The sequence below is a fragment of the Phytophthora sojae genome (genome assembly GCF_000149755.1).
Source record: "Phytophthora sojae unplaced genomic scaffold PHYSOscaffold_4, whole genome shotgun sequence".
Classification (NCBI taxonomy): Eukaryota; Oomycota; class Peronosporomycetes; order Peronosporales; family Peronosporaceae; genus Phytophthora; species Phytophthora sojae.
The window spans coordinates 1,900,995-1,902,631 of NW_009258118.1; the positions used below are offsets into that span (position 1 = coordinate 1,900,995).

Genomic DNA, 1,637 nt, shown 5'->3' on the forward strand with positions numbered 1-1,637 from the left:
TTGACGAAATGATTGTGACAGTTTGCCTGGATTCACTGACGCAGGTATAGTTGTACAGTATAGTACTGACACGTCCATACAATTTTTAAGTCAAATTTGGAGCTATAGTAATACCACAAATAGTACACGTAGGTAGCGTGTTACCTACAAAAATACTATATAAAATTGTAGTGCTTGGTGGTTATACTTTTTGCACTATACAACTTGTCTGTTATTCTGCAATAATCTTTATTCGTTGGTCGTCTTGACGACTCAACAAAATACAAGGGTCTAAGCTTCTCCACTATTGTTTTGCATCTGCCCTTCCGCCGACATAACCCAGCTTTTTCGCGATAGAACAAAGTGTATAAGCTCAACGGACCCAGGAGATGGTGCATTCCCTAAAATAAAATTGTCATTTGGTTTCCATGCATCCATAATAGCTTTAGATAAAATAGGTTATCTTCAATAGACCAAGGTTATGTGAAGCCAAGTACCCAGTCCTATTAAAGTGCCAAGGTAGCAATAGGATAGCCTTGCGGAATACCAACCGCTCCAACCTCCTCTACAGGTCCTTCGTCCACGGATCCTGCAAACTCAGGAATGAGCCGCGTTCGAGTTGAGCGAGATTGGGCTTTTCGAGTTGAGTAAGAGATTCTGATGTGAGATCTTCACCTTCATCAATTCCCTTGGCCTGGGTGTACGGCCCCGGAGTCTACGGTCCCGGCGTCTACGGCCCTGGTGTCTACGGCCCCGGTGTGGGCGTGGGCGTGGGCGGTTATGGCGCGCCTGCTGCCCCCGCGGCTTACAACAGCTACCCGAGCACGAACGGCGGCGGTGCCACAGCAAGTGCGTCAGCGACTGCGAACGCCAACCGCGAGCTCCGCTCGCAGGAATGAGTGGGGAGGCTTCGTACATCTACCCAACCCAACCCAACCCAACCCAACCCAACCCAACCCAACCCAACCCAACCCAACCCAACTCACCGAAGCTTGTATTTCCGTGAGCGGTATCAATGTTATCGAGTTTTAGTCTCTGTCTGCGTAGCAACGAAAGAAATACAAGTCTAGCTTCCTCGTACCCTTACTCCCGTCTAGCTTCCTCAGAACCTCACTCTTGTTGTATCTGAAAACGCTCCAGCTACGAAGTGCTACAGGCAGTCTCTCGGCCCGACATGAAGTCGGTACATGTCGATTTTGCCGACCCAGCAGACTTTGCACGACACACAATAAAAAAGAAGCAAAGGAGTCACCTCTGTAAGATGCACGCTTGTGATTCGGTTTTGAAGTATAGTATTCATACATAGTCGTCGTCAAGTCAGTACCTAGTACGTCAAGTAAGTACCTAGTAGTTGATTTCCCGGCCCGATCTAGACGAGCGCGCACTTACCACACGCTGATCGGTGGCATGGACGGCTTCAGTCCACATCGAAGCAAAGTGTTCGGAAACGTGTAGGCTTTTTGGAAGTCGCAACGCAGGATGGTCGGTCTTCAGCGCGGAAACAAAAACATATCTTGTTGACTGACGCAGTCCACGGTGATAGTTGAGCGGCCACTTGGTATGAGCTCAACGAGATGGAGATGTAGTGACCGAAGGTGAACAAACAAAATACCGTTTGCGGTTTATTCGTAGTGTACCATGCTCAAACGCATCGACAA

General features: G+C 48.4%; 1 protein-coding gene across 1 annotated transcript; it reads left to right on the top strand.

The window, feature by feature from the left end:
* Positions 1 to 695: 695 nt before the first annotated feature.
* PHYSODRAFT_331080 (hypothetical protein) lies at positions 696 to 878 on the top strand (the record flags this gene model as incomplete). Its single annotated transcript, XM_009527817.1, has 1 exon — positions 696 to 878. A coding segment is annotated over one exon (183 nt), but the record flags the coding sequence as incomplete, so codon positions are not given.
* Between the last annotated feature and the right edge of the window lie 759 nt (positions 879 to 1,637).